Source organism: Chiloscyllium plagiosum, chromosome 42 (assembly GCF_004010195.1).
Source record: "Chiloscyllium plagiosum isolate BGI_BamShark_2017 chromosome 42, ASM401019v2, whole genome shotgun sequence".
Lineage (NCBI taxonomy): Eukaryota > Metazoa > Chordata > Chondrichthyes > Orectolobiformes > Hemiscylliidae > Chiloscyllium > Chiloscyllium plagiosum.
The window spans coordinates 11,845,456-11,869,399 of record NC_057751.1 but is presented as its reverse complement, the minus strand read 5'-3'; the positions used below and the strand labels follow the sequence as shown (position 1 = coordinate 11,869,399).

At 43.4% G+C, this 23,944-nt stretch overlaps 1 protein-coding gene across 4 annotated transcripts in view; it reads right to left on the bottom strand.

The window, feature by feature from the left end:
- The window catches only part of LOC122543129 (disintegrin and metalloproteinase domain-containing protein 9-like), a 130,755-nt gene extending 116,765 nt beyond the window's left edge, over positions 1 to 13,990 (bottom strand). For 2 of the 4 annotated variants that reach the window (XM_043681470.1, XM_043681471.1), the window contains exon 1: positions 13,240 to 13,625. In XM_043681470.1, the coding sequence (XP_043537405.1) occupies positions 13,240 to 13,321 (82 nt within the window). In that variant the 5' untranslated portion in view covers positions 13,322 to 13,625. Of the gene's footprint in view, positions 1 to 13,239; positions 13,626 to 13,817 lie in introns of those variants that run through there. The other 2 variants (XM_043681473.1, XM_043681472.1) reach the window with 2 other exon arrangements.
- Between the last annotated feature and the right edge of the window lie 9,954 nt (positions 13,991 to 23,944).

The following is a 23,944-nucleotide window of genomic DNA, read 5'->3' as shown; positions in this document are numbered from 1 at the left end:
AACTCAGCACCGCCTTCCTAACCTGCAATCTTCTTCCCGACCTCTCCGCCCCCACCCCCGTCTGACCTATCACCCTCACCTTGACCTCTTTCCACCTATCACATTTCCGACGCCCCTCCCCCAAGTCCCTCCTCCCTACCTTTTATCTTAGCCTGCTGGACAAACTTTCCTCATTCCTGAAGAAGGGCTTATGCCAGAAACGTCGATTCTCCTGTTCCTTGGATGCTGCCTGACCTGCTGCGCTTTTCCAGCAACACATTTTCAGCTCTGATCTCCAGCATCTGCAGACCTCACTTTCTCCTCTGTTCAATGAATACCAGTCAGGGATATCAAATAATGTCGCCTCTGCAAAGTTAAGCTGCAAAGTGAGGACAAAACATCAGCCTCAACTCCAGGGGATCCTGTGCATATATTACCATTGTCACGACCCTCACTCCAGAACTGTCTCCTGCATCTCACTGTCACCAAACTTTCCCTTCTGGCAGTAGAAAGTTTAGGGGGCATTCCACCAGTCTGAAAACAATCAGATAACTGGCACTCAACTGTCCTTGACCAAATCTGTTAACCAGCACAAGGGCAGAGAAACTACTGAATCTGATACAAAGTAAAGAGAAACATTGTGCATGCAATCTGCTGACTGGCACACAGGAAATGGAGACCAGACAATCTACGAACTGACATACTGGAATGGAGACCATACAGTCTGTCAACTGGCACAATGGAACAGGAACAATGCCTGAAGGCTTCTGTCTGTAGGCAGTTTTCAGTTTGCAAGTCAACAGTTTCCAGCAAATCATAACTGGTTATAGCCAAAGTCAGCTGACAAATCTGGTGCCAGAGATTTACTCTTAGATGTCACAGTTGCTTAGATTGCTCAATAGCAGCATGTTGGCCCAACAGAGGGCTGTGAGATCCTGTCTGAGTCTTCAACCAGTTTCAGTTGATTTTTCCTGGATGTAGAAGGTTTCCCATAAAGCTTCCATTATTTGGAGAAGAACTAGCTTTATTTAAAACAGTGACCTCACGTATTATTTTTGGATGTTGATGGATCTCCAAACAAGTTGAGATACCTAAACAAAGATAACACCTGAAATGACAATATTTTCTACCTGCCTCCTTTCTTGAAGGTGTGGAGTCTTCGCTGATTTACAGTACATCATAAACTAAAATTAGCAAAAGCCTGGAAATTTTTCAACTGGCTACAAACCTGACGCATCCACTTCTGCAAGAAGTTAAGGGAAATATTTGAGTTCAGGATTGTCACAACCCTGTAGGAAAAGCCTGAACCAAAATAACCAGTTAACTGAATGACTGTGCACTGCTTCTCAGGCAAAAGACATGGCACGGCCATTAAAATTGGGGTGCTTCTGTCAAAATCTTTGGCAAATATAACATCAAGTTTCAAAAAACATGTTTTCCTATCAAGAACAGAGATCATGACAGTTCTGAGATCTGGAAACCCCTCCCTAAACCTCTCTCCAATGTCTCAAACTTTTCAATACTCTTGAAAACCTAGCATGTCATCTATAAGAAAAGTCATATGTGGTTCAGTGTCAAATCTGTTTTTTAGTGCTTTTGTAAAATATCTTGGAAGGTTGCAGACACGACATTAATGTCACAATTATTATAGCAGCAACAATAGCACCTTTACAGTTTTTCCTGATAAATATCCTGTTGTTTCACTCCACTGACATTCTGAATGGAAGTCGTCATTCATGATCTTGTTGTTCAAGTTCCATTGCTGCTCCTGAAACAGGCAGTGCAGACACAAAACCAGACTCAGAATCTAAACAGCCACATACCATTCAGTTTCAAACACAGCATTTCTTGAATCAGCGCATCAACCACACAGCCTGGTGCTGTATTCTTCATTTGTTGAAAGATCCTGTTCTCGTTCTCAGATAACACTACAGCAGAAAGTTGCAATTACTTCGGCTTGTACACTGTCGCTAGCCTCAGCTGTTGCCACTGACATGAAAGCATCTTTGAGGCTTCAAATTTAGCCATTAAACCAGAGACTTGGTTTTTTGGTTTGCATGGTGAAATGGGTCATTTTCAATACAAAACCAGTAATCTTGCAAAGCTGCATTGTAGCCACAAAGAGTTCAACAAGTACCACATTCTCTCAAAACCAAGTTGGGTACTGAGGTACAGAACCAGTTGCATCACATTTTAAATACATAATTACATAAGACTAGATTTTGTCATTTTGAGGCTGTGTAATTTTCAGGGAGCTTCACGGTGGCTGATCTATTATGGCCGACAGATTTTTCTCATATTATCTTCAGATCCTCACTATAATGCAACCTGCCTTTCTGAGCATCCCTCTCATGCAACTATGTAGCACAAGAGACAAAATTCCTGAGTCTGGGCCAACAAGCTACTGCCCAGCAGAATGGCAGCATGTAGAAACTGAGTTAACAATCCTTGTGAGGCATGTTAGTAGAGTCCATGTGTTTACAATCATTCCAAGAATGACATCAGAGAAGATAATAAAATTAGAAAAATTGTAGACTGTAAAGCTGTAGCAGTGACTCTAGTTTCAAGTCAAATGACACTTCCTGAGAACTGATAGTAGTTAGGAAAAAGTTGGTAATTATGCTGAAGACTGGGGTGTGTATGTGTGTGTGTTTGGGGGGTTGCGGGAGAGGACAGGGAGAGGGACAGGATACATTGGGATGGAGTCTGGAAAGGCAGTGTGGCACATAAGGGGATGGCTGACAGTAAGCTAAGGAAGGAGAAAAGCTGATAATGAGAATGATAAAGTTCACAATGCGTTGGCTGTGCTGAAATCAGCCAGTGTGATAAACAGGCATGGGATGTGGTGTGGGTAAAGGACATGGTGGAAGGTGTGCAGGTTATGAAATTACTGAACACAGTATTGAGCCATGAAAACTGCAGCGTCCCAAGCAGAAAATTAGTCCCTGATGCTCCAGCTTGCTCTGAGCCTCACCGGAGCACTGCAGCAGGCCCTCGACAGAAATGTTAGCCAGGGAACACACTGATATGTTGAAGTGGCAGTCGATTAGAAACTTGGTTATTTTTGCAGACAGAACATAGGCATTCTGTAAAGTGTTCACCCAGTCTCACATTCACCTGGTACATCTGACTCCTGCCTCCCTTTCCTATTCTCCACATCTGGAGGATAGGCTGGCCACCAATATCCACTCCAAACCCACTGACTCCCACACTTACCTGGTCAAGACATTCTCACGCTCTGCTTCCTGTAAAGATTCCATTCTATTTTCCCAGGTTTTTTCTTCTTCATCGTGTCTGTTACAATGACGCCATCTTCCGCAGATGTCCTGACACGTCCACTGTTTGCCTTAGCCGAAGATTCTCCACCATCATGGTTGACAGGGCCCTTAGCCATATCGACCCATTTCCTGCGCTTGTGCTCTTATTCGTTCTATTCTCTCCCACAACACCAATCAGGTACCCCCTGGCTCTCACTTTCCATTCCACTAGCATTCATGTCCAAAAGGTTCTAAAGCCACCATTTCCGTCACCACCAGGGAGATGCCACCACAAAATGCATTTCCCTCCCCTCTGTTGTCAGTATTATGTGGGGATTGTTCTCTCCAGGATATCATAGCCCATCCTCCTCCACTCATAACTCTTCCCCACACGCTTATGGCACATTCCCATGCAACCGCAGAAGATATAACACCTCCCCGTTTATTTCCTTCCTCCTCCTTTTGAAAGGCTCCAGACAACGCTACCAAGTAAAGCAGTGATTTGCCTGCACTTTATTCAATTGAATCTACTGTATGTGCTGCTCTCAACATGGTCTGATCTACGTAGAGGAGACAAAGCACAGACTGGATGACCACGTTACGGAGCACTTATAGTCAGCAAAATCGACCCCGAGCTTCCAGGTGCTGGCCACTTCCACACAGCATCATGTTCTCTGGCCACCATTTCTGTCTTGGGAACAAAAACAGAAGTTTCTGAAAAAGCCCAGAAGTCTGGCAGCATCTGAAGAGAAATCAGAGTTAATACAGTTCTGAGAAAGGGTCATCAGACCCAAAACGTTAACTCTGATTTCTCTTCACAGATGCTCCCAGACCTGCTGAGCTTTTCCAGCAACGTCTGTTTCTGTTCCCAATTTACAGCATCTGCAGTTCTTCCATTTTTTTTAAATTTCTGTCTTGGGAGTGCTGCAATGCTCCAGCCAGGTGCAACACAAGCAGGAAGAACAGCAGCTCATTTTGTCCTTGGGAACACTGCAGCCTTCAGGACTCCATAAAATTATTGAAATTCATCCAATCTGAACTTCTTCCATCACCCTCATTATCAGCTTTTCTTTCTCGTGAGTTTACTATTGTCCATATCTTGTCTTTCCTAACTGTCATTCTCGCTCTCCGGGCTCCATCTCCACCTACCCTATCAATCCTCTGTCCCCCTAACAACACTTGCATTCAGCAAAAATACCACTTTTGTCAAGCTACCAGATCTGAAGGGTCACTGGACCTAAAACGTTAACTCTGATTTCTCTCCCCAGATGCTGCCAGACCTGAATTTCTCAAGCAATTTCTAGTTTAGCTTTAAATTTCCAGCATCTTTGTTTTACCTCCACAAACTCAGATGGAATTAGATTAAATTGATAACGAGATATGCATTTATTTTTCAGCAGCATGTTCAACAGCTAGATCAATGTAGCTTAATTTCCAAACAGAGGTCTACCAAACGACACAACTACCAAGATTTACCCTTAAGGAGCTTTGTGTGAGCCGTAAAAATGACCTTCATTTAAGTATTTTGCTCTCCCTATGCAAGTAGACTGAACTTTTAGCTTGAAGCCTGCTCCAAATGCCAATTCATGTTCTCTCATTACTTGTGTATATTACATGGACACTGCCCTCTGAACCCAACACTGATCGCACCTTGTACTATCAATGCCTTGTTCTAATACACATGTACAAAATTAAGCCATACTTTTGCAAAGTCCAAGAGTAACTAATGGAAAGTGCTTGGATTTCACCAGTGAATGTGATCTCGTACAGTCAGTGCTTGTTTTTTGAAACTGATTGTGACATTGGGAGCTGACAAGTCGAAATTTCTACATACCGTATTCGCTGACTGTTGAGGTGGTGATGATTTCAATTGACCTCGTGAAACCTAGGAGCTAAAAGGAAACCACCCAAGTTGTGTTCAGCTGAGGGTAGGACATTTAAGATTATAAATTAAGACACTTCCTGCTCTCATTAACTTTTCCTCTGGCTTTGCCAATTAATGGAAATACCAAGTTAAAAGCTCTTCAAAACATTTTGGATGGGAAGGTTTGTATTTTGCCAAAGCAAATTAACTTTCTGATTAAAACACACCTCCTCTGGGATTACCCCTTCATTTCCTCTTCGCTAGCATCTTCATTTTTTTTTAAATCAGCATGTAGTGCTGAAAACCGCAGACCACAAGCAACCCCAGGTAAACCCTCTGGTTGCACTTGCTCATTTGAAGTGGGGTGTGACAAGTCAAAAATGCCAATAACGCACAGTACTCATAGGTTTTTACACTTCTCTCATATTCTAACCCACCAAGAGATCATTCTGATTCATAGTGAAATAATTAGGACATGAAATTCAAATAAAAAGTTTGTTAAATGGGCTCAACAATGTCACTGCGTTAAGTTATCATACTATTCAGTAAAATACTATTCAGCTAGCTACTCAACAGCATATGAATGGTAGGACTGGGCCATTCAGCACCTGCTTTGAATATATAATGTAAAATCAGTCACCTCTGTTTTAATGTACAAATCACAACCAAAACATAAATAAGAACAACCAATTTTGTTTTTAGTAAAATGACAAAATGTCTTCATCTCTATTCGAGGACAAACAAAATCCACAGGTGTGCTCATTTCCTTCTTTTTGCTTTTGCTCTTTTCTTCGTTGTTTTTTATTTTAGCCAAGTCGACATATGATGGGAGGTGGTGGGTGAAGGAGGCGGCCTCCAGCGGCAGCAATGCCAAGACAAGCTAGCCATGTTCCACCCAGCCTAGGGGTCTCACCAGAAACAGACCCTAGGCTGACTCCCTCAGCCCAGACACGTAGGCTAGGCTGAGGATCCAGGGCCACAGTTGGACACAGGTGCTAGAATAAGAAGAAGAAGGAAGGCGGTCTTGTCATGGCATGGAGATCTTCTCCACAGATTAAAGTGGCCCAACAGGTGGTATCATGCAGAGTGGTGGTCTTGGCTTGGCATGGCCGTTTCATCCCAGCTGCTTCCTCAATTGACTTTCCGAGCCCAGAAGCCATAAACTAAACTGTGATAAACTCTTTCTTGAACCTTTACTTTTTTAAACAATAAGAACGTAAGAACTAGGAGCAGGAGTAGGAGTAGGCCATCTGGCCCTTCAGTCCAGCTCCATCATTCAATAAGATGAGATTAGATTCGATTCGATTCCCTACAGTATCGAAACAAGCCCTTCAGCCAAACAAGTCCACACCGACCCTCCGAAGAGTAACCCACCCAGATCCATTCCCCCTACCCTGTATTTACCCATGACTAATGCACTAATCCAATACTCCAAGTGTGGCCTCACCAACACCCTATACAATTGCAACATAACCTCCCTGCTTTTAAACTCAAACTCTTGAGCAATGAAGGACAATTCCATTTAACTTCTTAATTACCTGTTGCATCTGCTGACCAACCTTGTGAGATTCCTGCACAAGGACACCTAGATCCCTCTGTGTTGCAATGTTCTGGAATTTTTTAAACCATTCCAACAGTCCATTTTACTTTGATTCCAACCGAAATAGAATACATTTATTAACATTGTACTCCATCTGCCAGACCTTTGCCCACTCAGTTAAACTATGTCCTTTGCAAAGCTTCACAGTGCTCTGCACACAGCTCTACCACTCATCTTAGTGTCATCCACAAACTCTCACACACAGATCCCCAACTCCAAATCACTTATTGCCAACCAGAAAAACACTCATTTATCCCCACTCTTGCTTCTTGTTAACCCATCCTCTATCCATGCTAATACATAGCCCATAACACAGCAGCCTTTTCTGCGGCACCTTACCGAATGCTTTTTGGAAATCCATACACCATATCTACTGGGTCCCCTTTGTCCACCGTACTTACAGTGTCTCGAAAGAATTCCATTAGGTTAGTTAAACATAGTGTAGATTCATGAAGGGCAGGCTGAGTCTACCCAACGGGACAATTTCTAACCAGATGCCTTGCTATTTCTTCCTTGATAATAGACTCAAGCATTTTCCCAACTACACATGTTAAACTATGATTATGTACTACTTCTGTCACTGCTATAGGCACCATGGTGGCGCAACTCAAAGCTTCTCAGTATATTTTAATGAAAAAGCACATCAGAAAATTTTCTATTCTCATGTCATGTCATCTGATGCAATATACCTTCAACAGTCCTTCCTCATTTAGCACTTGCATATCTTAAGTGCAATATCTACTTCGAGACCATAATCTATGATTTCTCACAAGGAAAAGTACTGGATAAGTTTCCATTTACGTAAAGACAATTTTGCAGTGCAGCCAATGTGTCCAACTCCCCATCTCACTCATCACTACGCCATGCAGGGAAACAAAGCACTAGCTTTCAAAGTTTGAACTTCCTGTAGCCTACTCCTTAATCAGTTGTCAGTGAAAGCTAAAGGCAGGGCGTAGCATACTTAAACACTATCTGAACAGGATAACCTGTTAATAGCAATGTGGAGTCACCTATGAGTTCCTGAGGACGGCGAAGTCCCCTCATTCAAGTAAACAAGCTTTCAAAATTATGGACTGCAAAATTATTGGAATTGTTTTCTCACATTGGGTTTAGATGAGCAACATGGAGTTCTCTGTATTTTATTGGAAATAACCATTTGATACTTCTGTCACTCCAAGCAGACTGAAGAACATTAACACAAAGCGGAGAAGCAAACATTACAGCAGAGTAGCCAAATTGATGGCTTGCTAATTATGTATTCAAAATATAAGCTGATGAAAAAGACAGAAGGCATAAGAAATACACTAAATGAAATAAGATTTTTTCATTGGTTGTATTGAAACAGCTGTGGCTTTGCAATGACAATGTTGTTAGATGTTAGACTATTTAGGCTAACCCTGAGTTCATGAGATTGCACATCATAAAATACATGCAAACAGTTTGCTTTGCCAGGTCAGTCCATGATGGTGCCACCTGAGCAGAACTAATTCTACATGCCCATATCCTGTTGCATATTCCTGAAAATTCACTTGATCCTCAGAGAAAATCATCATGTCTCTTACTTTCTGCAATTGCTCTAGCAGTTTCCACAACTTGAGGATACCCCAATGCACTTTACTGCCAACAGCACTCCCTTGAATTGAGGTCATGCTTGTAATGTAGGAGCTACAATAACAAATTTATGCACAACAAAAATCCCAGAAAACAGCAATATATTTAGGTGTTGTTGAACAATACTTTTTTTTTGAAGCTGGATTAACAGGAGGGTTTAGAAAGGTTCATCACAATTAAATTCAATCCAATCATGCACATCTTCAGTCAAGGGTTACTGCACAGCAATTAGAAAAGGGACCCCCTTGCTACTTCCCTTTTGCATAAGCTAGGAGGGAAGATACCAATTCAACAGTCCTCCCAGCAAACTCACCATAAACACATTTAGCTCCTCAAGCCAGTTTTGCCATTTTGTGACATCACAACTAATCTGTCATCTAACCCCACATACCTGCGTTTGCCTCATATCCCTCATTACACTTAAAGAATTGAAATCTATTTGTTGTGATTGTAACAAGGTCAGCCAGTTGGAACTCATAGAATAAGAGTTCCTTGATTGGGGCTGTTAATCTGGTCCAGAGAGCTCTAGCTGACAGATATAAACGGAGCGTGACAGAGGGTCTGTTCACTGTGACAGTTGGTTTTGAGGAAGACGCACCAACTTGAAGTACTATGCCTGTGGAAATAAAAGGTGATTTGATAACATTATACGAGCATCTGGAGTTATTTCAATATTGATCTGTTTTAAATTAGGGGCATGGATAGGGTAAATAGACAAAGTCTTTTCCCTAGGGTTGGTGAGTCCAGAACCAGAGGGCATGGGTTTAGGGTGAGAGGGGAAAGATATATAAGACACCTAAGGGCCAACTTATTCATTCAGAGTGTAGAATGAGCTGCCAGAGGAAGTGGTGGTGGCTGGTACAATTAAGAGGCATTTGGATGGGTAGATGGATAGGATGGGTTTAAGAGGGATATGGGTGCTGGCAGGTGGGACTAGATTGGGTTGGGATGTCTGGTCGGCATGGACGGGTTGGACCAAAGGGTCTGTTTCCATGCTGTACATCTCTAAGACTCTATGAACTTAGTGATCCAAACTGTTACCACATTTTCCTGAGGAAATCACCAATGAAATTATTCCAAGTTTTTCATGTTATATTCAATTAATTAATTTGCTGTTCATTAAGGAAATTACTTTGCCATTTGATTTGAGAGTTTCTCCACCCACTCAGCTGTGGCAAACCTTACATAAGGCCAAAAATCAGACTTCATAAATCTCACAATTCTGCACACAAAATGTTTGGTTGAAGTTCCAAGGACAAAGGCCATATCAATAAGACTTGGCCAGTTCAAAAAATGGGTGGGGGGGGTGGGAATGAGGAGTTTGGAAATGGAAGATGTTTTGTTTTCTGCCTCAACTTAAACATCCTTCTGTCAAGATGTACAATGTCAAGCTGAAAATCTCAAACTAAATACACAAAGAGGAATAGACAGAAAGCAGGTAACGTGGGCTGCACTCAAAGAAATTCAGCTTCTCATGAGCAACCCTGCAAAGTATCATCTTCAACCAGGCAACATGTACAGCCTCATTCCATGTGGAGAAAGGAGGAGGAAAATTTAGAACCGAAGAGAGTAAAGAAAATCCCAAAACAGGGTGGTGTTCAAACTGCTAGCAGATATACCTGGGACAGACTTCCCACTCACTGAGCTCTGCAATCCACAAATCTGCATTTAAATGTAGACTTGGCTGATTTGCTTTGAGTTAATCTTTTATCACAACTACCTCAACTGGTCATTCAGAAGTGATCTTCATGAGTATACAGAAACAATGGTGAGCAGTATCGAATTCCAGTATGAACTGACTGATGTCCAGTTCTGTCTTAATCCTCGGCAAGTGAGTTTCAAAGTTTGTTTCATAGTATGAACATAACAGCAAATCACTTGGAATGCAAAGTATCTTGCAACCCCACCTATCACCTGCCCAGTTACCTTCTCCTCAGCCACATCCCCAACTTCCATTTATCTCTCACAGTCCTTCCCACTTATGCCCGAAACATCAACTCTCCTGCTCTTCAGATGTTACTTGACCTGCTGCACTTTTTGTCTATCAACCAATGATGAGACATCGAGCCTACATTGGTGGTGTCGTCTGCAAACTTTTAGATGGAGTTGGATGAAATTTGGCTACATAATCATAGAGTCATAGAGATGTACAGCATGGAAATAGACCCTTCGGTCCAACCCGTCCATGCCGACCAGATATCCCAACCCAACGTAGTCCCATCTGCCAGCACCCGGCCCATATCCCTCCAAACCCTTCCTATTCATGTACACATCCAAATGTCTCTTAAATGAAGCAATTGTACCAGCCTCCACCACTTCCTCTGCCAGCTCATTCCATACATGTACCACCCTCTGCATGAAAAAGTTACCCCTTAGGTCTTTTTTATATCTTTCCCCTCTCACCCTAAACCTATGTCCTCTAGTTCTGGTCTCCCTGACCCCAGGGAAAAGACTTTGTCTATTTATCCAATCCATGCCCCTCAATTTTGTAAACCTCTATAAGGTCACCCCTCAGCCTCCGATGCTCCAGGGAAAATCATGAGTGAACCTCTTTTCTTAAATCTCTCCCTGAATGTCAGCAAAACTAAAGAGCTGATCATAGACTTCAGGAAGTGAGGGGGATGCCCATATCTACATTAAATGGAGCCGAGGTGGACATGATTGAGAGCTTCAAGTTCCTGTAAGTGACCATCAGCAACAATCAGATCTGGACCACCCACATTGATGTGACAGTCAAGGCACAACAATGTACTTTTATCAGGAAGCTAAGGAAATTCAGCAAGTCTGGAGGGGCTCTCACCAACTTTTACTGATGCACCATACAAAGCATTCTATGTAGATGTATCACAGCTTGGTATGCACCTGCTCTACCCAGGACTTGAGGAAACTACGAAAGTTGTGGACACAGCCCAGGCCATCACGCAAGCCAAATTTCCATCCACTGACTCCATTTACATTTCTCAATGCCTCGGAAAGGCACCCAACAAAGACTTTTCCTATTTTGGTTAGGATCTCTTCCAACTGCTTCCATCAGGCATAACATACAAAAGCTTGAACACATACTAACAGGTTAAAGAACAGTTTCTTCCCCACTCTTAAACACATTGTTCTGTCGAGATTGGGGTGGCATGGTGGCTCAGAGGTTAGCACAATTGCCTCACAGCGCCAGGGACTTGGGTTCAATTCCAACCTCGGGCAACTGACTGGAGTTTGCACATTCTCCCCATGCCTGTGTGGATTTCCTCCCAGAATCCAAAGATGTGCGGGTTAGGTGAATTGGCCATGCTAAATTGTCCACAGTGCTCAGGAATGTGTAGGTTGGGTGCATTAGTCAGGAGTCGAATGGGTCTGGGTGGGTTACTCTTCAGAGTAAGAGTGTGGACTTGTTGGGCTGAAGGGCCTGTTCCCACACTATAGGGATTGTATGAACATTGTCAGGCTGAAAATGTTGTAGATTAACACTATTAAGACTTATGAATGGATTTCAAGCCCAATGTTATTCTTGCTTTAGGCATTTTCTTTGTCGCCTTAAACTTGGTATTCCTCACTGTTCAATCACCTATTTTTTAATGTTTGATCTGTCTGTACTGCAAACAAAACAATTTTGCATAATACTTTGGTACATGCGACAATAATAAATCAAATCTATTACAGACAGTTGTGCGATGATTTTCTGGTGTTTACAATTACATCCATAAAGTATAATCAGAGCGCCAGAACCTGAGACAGAGTCTTGAAAAGTCAATATCCATGGTACACTGCTTCGGAATCAGAGAACTTAAGGGGAACTCATGAATCGCAGTTGACTTCATCTCCATTGAATTGAAACAAAGCGGGGGGGGGGGGGAACTTTCATATTTCTTGATTAAAATCAAACAAATCTCAAATTCTACCTAAAAACAAATATTTACAACCACAGTCCTGTTCAGATATTTACTGAAATCACACTGCAAATCCCGCTCCACCCTCCCCTGCCTTTCCAGCTAACATCTCAGCCAAACATGAATGTGGGATCATTTCCTGGGAGGTTTGCTATATCCCACGGGGTCACTGTTGTTTCAAAAGCAGGCAACCGTTGAACGACTGAATCTCATGGTTTCTGCCGTCAGGAACTGCTCCCATGATTCATCCCAGCTTAAACAAAAAAAATCAGCAAAACTAAAAACAAGGCCAGTCAATGGGAGCGTCAGCCATTGGCTGTGAGTGATCACCGAATTCGTGACTTAATGCTAACAAAAAGAAATCTGGTAAAATGCATTACACAAGGCTATGAGTTTCCTTCCACCCCCCACCCCCACACACACACATTCTACTGCGGGTTGACGTGTCTCTGTCATCATAAGACCACGGGAGTTGTGCGATGCTTCCCTTTCAGCAGGGACCACAAGACTCCCCATGAAAAGATGCAGGAAGGGAAAGGCAGGCGCTGGAAGTCGAGATCAGGCGCAGCGTGGGACTGGCGATCAATCCGCTATCGCTCCGAACTGAATTGCCATCTTACTCTGCGGTCACCAGAGTAATTTACACTCGCTAATCCAACACCGCCTATTTGCCCTTTTTGTCTTTCCCTTTATACGAGACCTCGATCAAAAGCTGTTCCGATGACTGGCCAGCAGAAACAAGATCGTGGTCATTCTGAAATCTGACACAAATTTCAAAAGCCAAGTCTGCGAGGAATATTTTAGTTTCGGTCTATCAAAATCTCATTTGAACACAACAAAACAACCCTCCAGTTAACAAATGTATTTACCGTCACTTCAAACCACTAGACCTCGGCAGTGGAAACCAAAATAATTGACAGAAAACTGACAGCAGCCAGTAAAAACACTGGCGCACTGAGAAAATGCCTAACCCACACCCAAGGATTTTCATTACGCTATTCCGAGAGGTCACTTTGTTTTTCTGTTCCCCCTCTCTCAGTAACTCACCGATCTTTGCTATCACTAGGTAGAACAATGCAGTGAAAGTTGGCACAAAGACAGCGTAATGTTTCCTTAAACTTCCAGCCATGTTCTGCCTTCAGTCCGTCCAAAGCCCAGCCGGCGTTCCCCCACCGCTGCTCGACCAGGCTTCAACAGGCCAGTGAGCAAAGCATTGTACCCTTCCCTTTCAATGCAGCGATTCACAGGTGCAATCGGTTTTATCCGGAAGAGCTGGCTGATATGTCCACTGTCATCTAAACAGAACGCACACGGTCAAAATAAAATAAAAACAAAATGCGCTTTGAAAGGTATAGTTTCTCTGCTGCAGTTTGGAAGTGCGGTTCCGCTCGGATCATCCATTCATAATCCCCAGAGGCGACTGAACCAACGCATGCGCTACCAGTCCACCACCACCCACAACACACACACACACAAAACAGCACTGAGGTGCGCCCCCTCTGCGAGGCGTAGGAATCAGTCTCCTCGGGACAACTTTTCAGGGTTGCAAGTATCACCATCAGAGGGAAAAAAAAGTTTCGAGGTCAACCCCTGAGAATGCAGTGATCCCCCCACCCCCCACTTACATGGTGCCAGGGGGGTTGTCAGAAGCACAGAATCCACTGGTCGAGGAGGAGACACTGCTCTCAGAATGTGCCACAAAAAGTAGCAATGAGTCCTCGCAGATTGAAGGCTGAAAAAGCCGGAGGCAATTTATTTGTTTATGGGCAGTGATTTGTAGGCAGCGCGACCTGCAAGGGGGGTGCGAACAAATTGAACTCCATGACTCCCATGAGAGGTGAGAAAATTGATGCGTGTCTGCAAGGAAAGAGCGGACGGCTGCAGCTAATTGGGTAGCTCTTTCAAACAATTGGTGCAGGTGATGCTTTGTTTCTTCATGGACAGAGTTTAATACTTAACAAAACTCTGAGTTTAATACTGTGCTCCTGTGCTGCATTATTCTTGGTAAAAAAAAAAGTCCCAGAGCTCTTTGCAGGGACTCCAATCAGTCAACTTTTGACAATGAATTCCTCAAGGAAACGTTAGGACAGAAACCAAAAGCTTCATCAAAGGCACAGTTTTTTTCCGAGCATGAAAGCAGAGGATGGAGTGAGAAAGAGATGGGCAGGTGAAGGGAGGAGATCAGGGGGCTTGTGGACCAGGCAGCTGAAGGGAGACGTGTGTGCAGTTTTGGCAGCCATATCTCAGGAAGGATGTACTGGCCCTGGAGCGTGTTCAGAGGTGGTTCATGAGAATGGTTCCAGGAATGAGAAACTTAACGTATGAAGAATGTTTGAGGGCTCTGGGTCTTTACTTAAAAGGATGGTGGGGGAGGATCTACTTGAAACATGGCTTGGACAGAGTAGATGTCAGGAAGATGTTTCTGTTAGTAGGGGAGACTAGGACCCAAGGGCATAAACTTAGAGTAAAGGGAAGACCTTTTACAACAGAGTTAAGGAGAAAATTCTTCAGCCGGAGAGTGGTGAATCGATGGAATTCAGAAGGCTGTGGAGGCCAGGTCATTGAGTATATTTAAGACCGAGATAGATAGGTTCTTGATTGCCAAGGGGATCAAGGGCTACTGGGAGAAAGTGGGGAGAATGGGGTTGAGAAACTTATCAGCCATGGATCAGACATGATGGGCTGAATGGACTAATTTCTACTCCTATGTCTTATGGTACACTCATTGATTGTGAAGTGAAGAAAATCAAATCATAATGTACAGGAAAAAAGAATTTAAGGAGTGTAAACACCGTACAAGTTTGTGGGGCTGGAGAAGGTGACAGAGGTACAGAATGGTGAAGCCACAGAGAGATGAAAGCTTGGGTAAGAATTTTAAATATAAACAGAAGATACTGGAGAATCTCAGCAGGTGAAAGCTTTGAAGTTGACATGCTGAAAGCCAATTTCAGTGAACACAAACCTGATGAGTGAACCCGATTGGTCAGAGTTGGGAAAGACAGCAGCACCTAAGCACAAGTGGGTGCATTTCATATAGACAGTGTTGTGTGTATGGAACAAGCCACTAGAGCAAGTCGTGGGGGTGGTACAACCTCCCACCTATAGAATCCATCTACCAGGCCCACTGTCAAGGATAGGCAGCCAGCATTCTCAAAGATCCATCCCACCTTGGCAATGTTTTTCTACAACCTCTACAATCGGGGAGAAGGTACAGAAGCCTGAACACATGCACCAGCTGGTTTCAAAACAGTTTCTACTCGACTGTTGTTAGAATACTGAATGGACTCACAAACTCTTAACTTTCGCCTGCACCTGTGTTTTTGTTTTTGCCGCTGTTTACCTATTAGTTACTTATCTATGCTACTTAACTCTGTGATCTGCCTGTATTGCTCTCAAGACAAGGCTTTTCACTGTGCCTCGGTACACGTGACAATAAATTCAATTCATTTCAATTCAATTCAATGGGAATGGGTGCTGGTCGATTTTCAAATTGATTGGTTAATGTTGCCATAGAGAATGCACCAGTCTACTATTGTCCCCAGATTTTCATTTAATTTTAAGTTGAAATTCCGTATGACTGTAGAAGACAGATCGTTAGTAGGAATATATGAGTGAGCTTTATTGAAAGCCCAACTTGTCATTGTAAATGTGGAATTGAATATAAGGCACACTCTTTGTGACTTAATGCATTGTCAGATGGCTCATATGGGTTATTTCCAAATCGATATTTTGGTCACACAATGTCGAGCAGTTCTAAAATGAAAGAAACATAACTGAAAATGTAAAATTCAAACAGAAAATGTGAAAATATGCTCAATATACAGGGATTTGTGATTTGGAGAATAGTCCCTTTTTTTTCAAAATCTTTTTTGCGAAATTTGAAAAGTGGCTTGCCCCTGTTCCTCTTCTCCTCACTTCAGTATTTTGAACAGTCTATTGCTGTTTCTTCATGTGTCCTCCCTCTGGCCCAGTCAAAGATTCTTGACTGGTAATGCTCGCATCTGTTACTTTGTTCAGTTATTGATGGAGCTGCTGTATAGTTTCCAGCCTTTATGTTTTTATTCATGTTTCTCACCAAGCTATCCCAGTACAGCTGCAACATTCTGCAAAAAAAAATTAAAGCTTCACCATCAAGGTCCTGTCAACAAAAAGTTGAGAGTGTGTTGCTGGGAAAGTACAGCAGGGCAGGCAGTGTCCGAGGAGTGGGAGAATCAATGTTTCGGGCATAAGCCCTACATCAGGAATGAGGCTTGTGGGCTGAGAGATAAATGGGAAGTGGGTAGGGCTAGGGCGGCTGGGGGAAGGTAGCTGGGAATGTGATAGGTAGATGAAAGTGGGGAGGGGGGGAAGGTGATTCACCCCATCTTCATCTACCTATCACATTCCCAACTACTTTCTCCCTAGCTTCCCCAGCCTCTGCCTACAAGCCTCATTCCTGATGAATGTCTTATGCCCAAAACATTGATTCTCCTGTTCCACAGATGCTGCCTGACCTGTTGTGCTTTTCCAGCACCACACTGTCAACTCTGATCTGCAGCATCTGCAGTTCTGACTTTCTTTGTGTCAACAAAAAGCAGGACACATTCAATCCTAGCATTTATTGTACCATAAATGTGCTCTCCAGAATCAATGCAGGGATGTAAGGTGACATTGACACCTTAGTATAATCTGTACTTACTCAGTAACAACTTGCTCACCTGTGCTGAGTTCGGGTTCTTTCAGAGTCCACTCAACTGCAAATCTCAGTACAGCTGTGGACAAAACATAGACAATGAAATGGAATTCCAAAAGTGAAGTGAGAGCAATATCAGAAGATAAGAAGTAGGAGCTTCAGAAGACTACACAACCCATCATGTCATGCCTGTTCTTCCATTCAAAACAATCTTGGTTGCTCTTAGACTTCAACTTCACTTTCTTGCCCACTCCCTATACCCCTTGATTCACTGAGAATCCACAATGTCATATCCACAACTCCCTGGACATAGAATTCCAAATATTTATCACACTTTTGTGTGAAAAATTACCTCATCTTAGCCCTCAAAGATTGGCCCCAAACCCTGACACTTTACTCTCATGTTCTCGATTCCTTAACCTAAGGAACCAAGTAAATCACTTGTCAAGCCTCCTCAGGGTCATGTATGTTTCAATGAGATCACCAGTCATTATCATCTGAATTCCAGAGATTAGAGACCCAATTTGCTCAGGGTCTCACCATAAAATACCATCTTGTCCTAGGGACTGATTTATTCTTGTTCTGCCCCTTTCAAGAGGGGCCAACATCCCATTTTCTCTCCTAATTGCTTTCTGCTAACTGCATAGTACCTTGTTTTATTCCTTATTCAACTACACCTAAGTCTCTCTGAACATCAACATTTGCATGTGTCAAGCTTTTCAAAAGTATTCTGCTTTTTTATTCTGATGACCAAATGGGGAGCCTCACATTTCTACACATTATGCTACATGTCTTGTTTTGATTCATGCTCACTTCACTTGTCTTTAACACTTTCCAGCTTTTTTGTGTAATTCTCAGGCTTTGAGTTCCCACTTGGAATTGTGTCATCAGCAAACTGAAGAAAATCATTCTCTGTTTCTTCATTTAAGTCATTATTATAAGTTGTAAATAGCTGAAGGCCAATGTCAATCTCCTATCGGTGTTAATTTAATTATATAATTACTTCTAACTGTTAATATAACTCTGAGTCCTTATTTTGTTCATTAATCATTTATTTGGATTTCCATCTTTTGGAAATCCAAGTGTACTGCATCCACTAACACCCCTTTCTTTACCTGATGAGTGGCATCCTCTAAAAAAAGTCTCATTACTTTGGCAAATGGGATTTCCCTCTTGAAAGCTATGTTGAAGTGGTGGCACAGTGGTTCGCACTGCTGCCTCACAGCGCTAGAGACCTGGGTTCAATTCCTGCCTCAGGCAACTGTTTGTGTGGAGTTTGCACATTCTCCCCGTGTCTGTTTAGGGTTTGCTCCGGTTTCCTCCCCCAGTCCAAAAATGTGCAGGTTAGGCCATGCTAAATTGCCCGTAGTGTTAGGTGAAGGGGTAAATGTAGGGAAATGGATCTGGGTGGGTTGCTCTTCGGAGGGTTGGTGTGGACTTGTTGGGCCGAAAGGCCTGTTTCCACACTGTAAGTAATCTAAAAAAAAGCAGACAAAGCTTCTCTCCTGACGATGAAGACGTTCGTGTGACATTAAGCTGGATCACCAAGTGAATACCTTCCCATACATGGAATAGCTGAATGATTTCTTCCCCATGTGAACAGGGTGATGTTAAATAAAGACCATTGAATTTAAAAGAGAAAAAAAGAAAGCCATGTTGATTTGATTAAATCATACTTGTGTTTCTCTAACTGTATGCTGAACTTAACACTTCTTTAATAATAGAAAGTGGGTAAACATTAAAGGCCATTAGCTTGATTTCAGTTCTGAATAATTAAAGATTGATTCTATTTCAGAAAACCCAGAAATATGTTTTTATGGCAATTTGGAGGTCACCTGACTGGGGTCACAAGCAAGTGTAGTTTCTCTCCTCACAGATGTCTGGAATAGTTCAGAGAATACACAGTTACCTCGGTAGAAGTATTTAGTTTGTGCAGCTTCCAGATCAGAAGAGTTTGGTTTGAAATCTGCAGGTTATTAGAAACTGAGCTTGTTTACGCTCTCAATAATCATGTAAGAACACTCAGTTCAAAAGAAAGAAAGTGGGGAGAATAAATGAAATAGAACTTAAGTATGTGATAGAGGTGGGTCATTTCTCTGGATTTACATTTCTGTTTATAGATAGTTTGTTTTCATTTTGTTTTCATCTTTTGTATTATAAACATCTGCTATATTATTAAGCTGTGTAGCCTTATGTGGAAATACTTCAGGAACTAACCCCCACATTATCAAAAGAAAAAACAATCCACATTTCATTCTGCGATTGACTTGTCCGGGAGTACAATCAGCTGGGATCATGACACGTCTTGCTATTTACTCACTCTATGCTCATTTCTCTGATCTCTGATGTTATGGACCAGACAGGATCACCTCAAAATATTTTACGAAGGTAGCATAGGACTCAGCAAGATGGTGGCAATTCAGTCGAACTGCCGTGGACGGCTCTACATAACAGCCAAGGCATATTGGTGTTTTTTTTACCATCCCTGACCAACTCACATGGATGAATTGTTAATATAAAAATTTGAAGAACGCATATTCATTGACAATTTGAAGTGGAAAGGATGCCAAAACAAAAAGGAGCGAGCAAATAGCAGCGAGGAGGACACTCCCCTGCAGCACCAGGCACACCAGAGGCCGCAACAGCATTGGTAGCCTCTCCTGAACTCCTGGGGGACCTCACAGGAATTGGCAGTGGCAATAGCGAGACTTGCCGCGAAGGTTGGGGCTGCGATTAAGGAGATCCATGAGGAAATCCTTGCCCAGGTCCAACCCATCGCATCTATGCTGCAGAAGCATGAATGGGAGCTCCAGGGCCTCAGGGAGCAGATGGAGGAGATAGAGGGTCGAACCACAGCGATGGAGTCCTCATTCGGACGGATCCAGGTACTGGAGCAGGAGGTGCGGGGCTTATGAGACCAGGTCGATGACCTCGAAAATCGAGGTTGGAGGACCAATCTTCGGATTGTTGGGCTCCAGGAGGGTGAAGAAGGTGGGCAGCCAGTCAGCTTCTTTGAAAACTGGCTGCAATAGGTCCTGCGCCGTCAAATCGACTCCAGCCGGCTGCAGATTGAAAGGGCTTATCAGGTGGCAGTGCACAGGTCCGGGCCGGTACAGCGCCCCCACCCGGTCCTAGTGCACTTCCTCACATACAGGGACAAGCAAAGAGTGATAGAAGCCTCCAGATCACTGGGGCAAGATCCACTGGACTTGCTGCACAAGGGGTCAAAAATCAGGTTTCTCCAGGATTTCTCGGCTGATTTGAAAGAAGAAGTCCTTCAATGAGGTTAAAAAGAGGCTGAGGAACCTGGGCATCCATTACTCCTTGAGGTACCCCACGGTGCTCCGTTTCAGCCACGAGGACTCAGTTTATACATTTGACTCGGCCAAGAACTTTGCAGACATTTTAAAATGGACCAACTGGCCTGAAGGAAAAGGTTAATGTTCGTTCTCTTTTCCTTCTTTCCCAGTGTTTTCCCTTTTTTCACTCTTTCCCTAAAAATTATTTTTTAAAAATCTTGGAATATGTTGTTCCTATTAAATTTTTGTAACTGGATTTTATCATGGGAAATTTTGTGGATGCCCTTTGTTTTCCTTCTTTTTGTTCTTTTTCTCTTTTAGTCACAGGTCGAGGTGACATGGAGCCAGGAATGGGTGGAGTTCTTAACCTGGCTTTGTCTTCTTTTGTTAACTTAAGGATCATCTCCTTGTTTATTTACTTTTTTTTGCCTAAGGCTGGGGCACAGACCAGGCCCGAAGGAGCTGTGCAGGAAGGGGATGGGTAGGGTGAGTGCCCCCCCATGGGCAGGGGAGGACAGTCTCCCATTCAGGGTTTTGTAGTTGGTTTTCTTTGCAGTTTTTTGCTTGCAATAGTTGTTTACAGTTATGATAGAGTAGTTTTTGTATACACAATTCTGTGACTCTGAGTCTCCATTCACTTATGCTGGGCACATTGCAAGCAGGGTTCTCCCTCCTGGGGTTCAAAGGTCTCTGAAAGGGGATATGGCTAAGTGTCTTGTTAAATGGTACACCTGCAACATCAAGGAAAGCCATTTGCCTGTTAAAAGGAAAAAAAATGCTTTCTTGCCTTAAGAGGGAAAGAGTTGAGATCGCCCTGTTGCAGGAAACCTATCTTGATGATGGTGTACACCTGACGTTACAACAGGGGGGTTCTGATCAGGTATTCTTTTCATCCTTTACTACTAAAAGTCGGGGAGTGACAGTACTTATCCGGAAAAATCTTTAGTTCACATTATAAGAGCAGGTGAAAGATGATCGGGGTGGATTGTGATACTTAAGGCTCTGACACATAGGGAGGTACATGGCATTTTAAATGTCTACTGTCGTCTGGCGCATCCCCTCAAAGTTTTGATTAGTGCCTTTTCTAAGTTGAGTGCCTTTGGAAAACTGCACATTATTATGGAAGGGGGGGGGGGGGGATTTCAGTTGCCTTTTGGATCCAACAGTGGACAGGATGCCTAGTGGGCCCCCAACTATTTCTTCGCAGGCCAAGCAGGTTGACTGATTTATGTGAGGAGTTGGGGCTGGTGGCCATTTGGAGATGTCTTCACCCTACTGGCAGGGACTTCATCTTTTTTTCAAACCCACATAAATATCACATGAGGATTTCTGGCACCCTTGAGCCTTCTGGATTCAATTATGGGTTGTAAAATTGGAAACATAGCTATCTCTGATCACGCGGCAGTATATTTGGAGGTTAAGGCCAAGAGTGAAGGGCTAGGTTTGCGGCACTGGCATCTGAATCCTTTTCTTCTTAAGAATTCCAAATTTGTGGAATACTTTTTGACAGACTTTCAGGAGTTCTTGACTATCAACTCAGGCAAGGCTAGTAGTCCGTCTATGCTATGGGAGACCACTAAGGCCTTTGCTAGGGGATTAGCTATTTCTTATTCGGCTAGCCGGAAATGACAGCAGCGTCTACTTGAGATGCGGTTGAAAGCCGCCAAGGCGGCACATTTTACGTGGCCTTCGGTGACCAAGCTACAGCAGATCATGGCCCTTCAGGTTGCCTTGAATTCAATACTTACACAAACTGCAAAGAAAGAACTTGCTTTTGCGAGACAAAGATATTTGAGTGTGGGGATAGGTCAGGGAAGTATTTAGTATTTTTATCTGACTAGATAAAAAGCATGCACCCCAATCCATTACTGCAGTTAGAGACAGCGCTGGGGTCCATACATACGATGCCAAAAGGATTAATGAGGCTTTTCAGAGTTTTTACTCTGAATTGTGTCGGTCTGAAGGTTGCGAGGATAGGAGGGCCAAGATGGAAACCTTTTTTAAGAGCCTGGACCTCCTGGGGGTAACCCTGGAACAGGCCTCTCTCCTTAATGCCCCCTTGACAGTTCAGGAAATACAGGAGGCAGCTAGGCAACTTCAGAGGGGGAAGTGCCTGGTCCTGATGGTGTCCCGGGTGGGTTTTATAAGGAGTTATAGGAATTCTATCAGGGCAGATGCTGGAAATGTAGAATCACTCCTATATGCTTGAATGCCTCCCACCATCTTTGAGAGAAGCTAATATTTCCCTCATTATTAAGAAGGGGAAGGTTCCTGAGGATTGTGCCTCTGACAGGCCCGTCTCTCTATTAAATTCAGATTTTAAGACTCTGTCTAAGATTTTGGGGCTGAGATTGGAGAAGGTGTTGCCCCATATTGTCAAAGAGGACCAGATAGGTTTTATAATGGGCCGTAGGTCCTCTAATAATATTAGAAGGTTGTTGAATATGATCCAAGCATGTCAGCAACGATCGAACCAGGGGTTGGTGATTTCCTTAGATGCAGAGAAAGCATTTGACTGGGTGGAATGGCCGTATCTCTTTTATGTCTTAGAGCGGTTTGGGATGGGTGAGGTCTTTGCTAGGTGGGTGGGGGTTTTATATCGCCACCCTCTGGCTGCGGTCTGGGAACTTTAGGATTGACAGGGGTAGTCGTCAAGGCTGCCCCCTCTCACCGTTGTTGTTTACGTTGGCGATAGAGCTGCTGGCAGAGGCCATTCGTCAGAATGTCCTCATAACCGCTGCAGAAGTGGGATCGAGGTAAGATTACACTGTATGCGGACAATGTCTTTCTGGTTTTATCGGACCTGATGACCTCTGTACACCATCTGATACAATGTATTAAGTCATTTGGGGCTATTTCAGGATATAAGATCAACTTTGCAAAATCAGAGGCTATGCCTGTGGGGAATCTCAAGGAAGTGCCAAAGGTTGAAGGTGGCCCTAGGTTCCCCTTTAAGTAGTCATGGGTGGGTTTCCGATACCTAGGCATCTTTATTACCCCCATGTTTGATCGGTTATTTTGGATTAATTTTGCTTACCTGCTCGACAATATTAGGCGGGATCTCCAGAGATGGGATGCTCTTCCAATTCCATGGTTAGGCCAAATAGCCCTCATCAAGATGAATGTCCTCCCTTGTTCACTTTATCCCAAGCTCGCTGTAACATTTCCCAGGTCAACGCTGCGGAAACTTATAGGTTGGTTTAGTTCCTTTGTCTGGCGTTGTGGGCAGCCCTCATCAAACTTAGTAAATTGCAGTTCTGTTCGCAGAGCTGGAAGTTTTTGTTGCAAAAAACTTATAGGTTGGTTTAGTTCCTTTGTCTGGCGTTGTGGGCAGCCCTCATCAAACTTAGTAAATTGCAGTTCTGTTCGCAGAGCTGGAAGTTTTTGTTGCAAACATTTCGTCCCCTGGCTAGGCGACATCATCAGTGCTTGGGAGCCTCCTGCAAAGCTCTTCTTTGATGTTTCCTCCGGTGTTTATAGTGGTCTGTCCCTGCCGCTTCCGGTTGTCAGTTTCAGCTGTCCGCTGTAGTGGTTGGTATATTGGGTCCAGGTCGATGTGTTTGTTGATGGAGTTTGTGGATGAATGCCATGCCTCTAGGAATTCCCTGGCTGTTCTCTGTCTGGCTTGCCCTATGATAGTAGTGTTGTCCCAGTCGAATTCATGTTGCTTGTTGTCTGCGTGTGTGGCTACTAAGGATAGCTGGTCGTGTCGTTTCGTGGCTAGTTGATGTTCATGTATGCGGATTGTTAGCTGTCTTCCTGTTTGTACTATATAGTGTTT